This window comes from Olea europaea, unplaced genomic scaffold (assembly GCF_002742605.1).
Source record: "Olea europaea var. sylvestris unplaced genomic scaffold, O_europaea_v1 scaffold24807, whole genome shotgun sequence".
Classification (NCBI taxonomy): Eukaryota; Viridiplantae; Streptophyta; class Magnoliopsida; order Lamiales; family Oleaceae; genus Olea; species Olea europaea.
Window position 1 is genome coordinate 1 of NW_019243029.1, and position 1,616 is coordinate 1,616.

General features: G+C 36.8%; 1 protein-coding gene across 1 annotated transcript; it reads right to left on the bottom strand.

The window, feature by feature from the left end:
- Window positions 1–11: 11 nt before the first annotated feature.
- Window positions 12–1,610, bottom strand: LOC111382365. The gene is made up of 5 exons (XM_023006311.1): window positions 1,284–1,610; window positions 1,131–1,189; window positions 1,002–1,038; window positions 840–911; window positions 12–457 (listed from the first exon to the last, which is right to left on the bottom strand). Exons 1-5 carry the CDS (start codon window positions 1,409–1,411, stop codon window positions 112–114), a joined length of 642 nt encoding a protein of 213 aa, XP_022862079.1. The 5' UTR covers window positions 1,412–1,610; the 3' UTR covers window positions 12–111.
- Between the last annotated feature and the right edge of the window lie 6 nt (window positions 1,611–1,616).

The window sequence follows — 1,616 nt, forward strand, 5'->3', positions numbered from 1 at the left end:
AGTTTGGATCTTCCACAATATATTCAAAATTCAATACTGAAGACTCCATTGATATGCGTATTTCAACTAGTAAAAAGAACGAAATGGTTATTTCTATAATATATGCCAAGTTCAAAAGGATTTGTTAAATACCCGTGTTGCATTTTCCAAATCCACTTCACCTGGCTGACATGCTCGATCAGTCAGATCAGGATTAAATGGATTGCAAAGGGATGGTAGACGTGGGCCAGATTGATTGAAGTAGAGAGTTGGAACGTTCGGGGGGAAATTGATATTGGAGACATTATTGACAACGAAGTTCATTATATTAGCAAGTTGAGAAGTGACTTCCTTGGTTCTTGTCAAAGTTTCTTGTGCCGTGGCATTGTCCACGCATGGCAGTATATCGTCTAGAGCAGTATGGGCCATTGGATTCTGGACCCATTGATCCATTGCCACACAAGTGTCTGCAGACACACTGATTTGAAAATCGAGCAGTTAGATTCGAGAAAGGAAATCCAAATCAATTCTAAGTCAATGGAAAAAGAATGAGCTTAGCAGCAACTTAAAAGAGGCAACTGCAAATTATTTTGAAATAAAGGTAACCATTTAGTAAATAAATAGGTAACTAGAACGATTTGGATCATAATCATCCACCAGAAACGTTTAGTATTAAGCAGCTGGTAAAGAAAAAACATGGTTTCAGCTCATTTTCACAAAGTGAACGACTTAAATAACCTGAACATTTTCCTCATATGATATGCATAATCTAAGCTATAGAGTAATAAACCTAGCAAAAGGAAAATGGAAAGAAATGACAATGTGAGTAAAAGATGTGAATTGTTTAAAATAGATCATACTTGTGGAGGAGAAGAAAAATGCCACACAATATAAAAGTTCCAGTGACAAGAATCCATCCCAAGATCACCAAGCTGCAACAACAAAAGCAATCCTTTAGAAACGCTAAAGGAAGAAATGAAGAAAATGTACCGGAATTCTATTTAAATAACTGCATCACTTACATGTATACAAGAAATTGCATACCAAAAAGTGAAAACACTGAGAAATTCGAAAGACAAGGTCAGCCACAAGTAGATTGTAAACAGATTGTTCTTTTCTCCTCAGATTTAAATGATTAAAAATAGCCTTACCAAATCCAAGAAACGTCAAGATAAGCATAATGGCAGACAGTATGATTAGAGCCAATCTCCTGCAAGAGCCATAAAATGTTTAACAAACTAATTAATTTGGAATTCCATAATGCCAGAAAGATGTATCATGAACAGTATGTGCAATTAACTTACACAGAATCGATTAGATTTTTTATGTCATTTGAATTATCTTCTGTTGTACTGGCAAGGGCACTAGCAGAAGAGTTTATCTTGGTCTGAATCCGATCGATATCAGATTGGACATTAGAAGGGAGAAACATTTGATTCACTCCGACCTTCTTAGCCGCAGAAAGATATTCAGATACGTTCCTAAGTTTCTCGGATGTGGTATTTGCCTGATGTACAACGTATTCCAAAGTGTTTGTTGTGCTGCTATGATATTTCCCCTGGCCAGTGTACAAAACAGCACACCCAATGCTGAAAACGGCAGGCACCAAATTAGTTTGAGAGAGCGATCGTGCACGT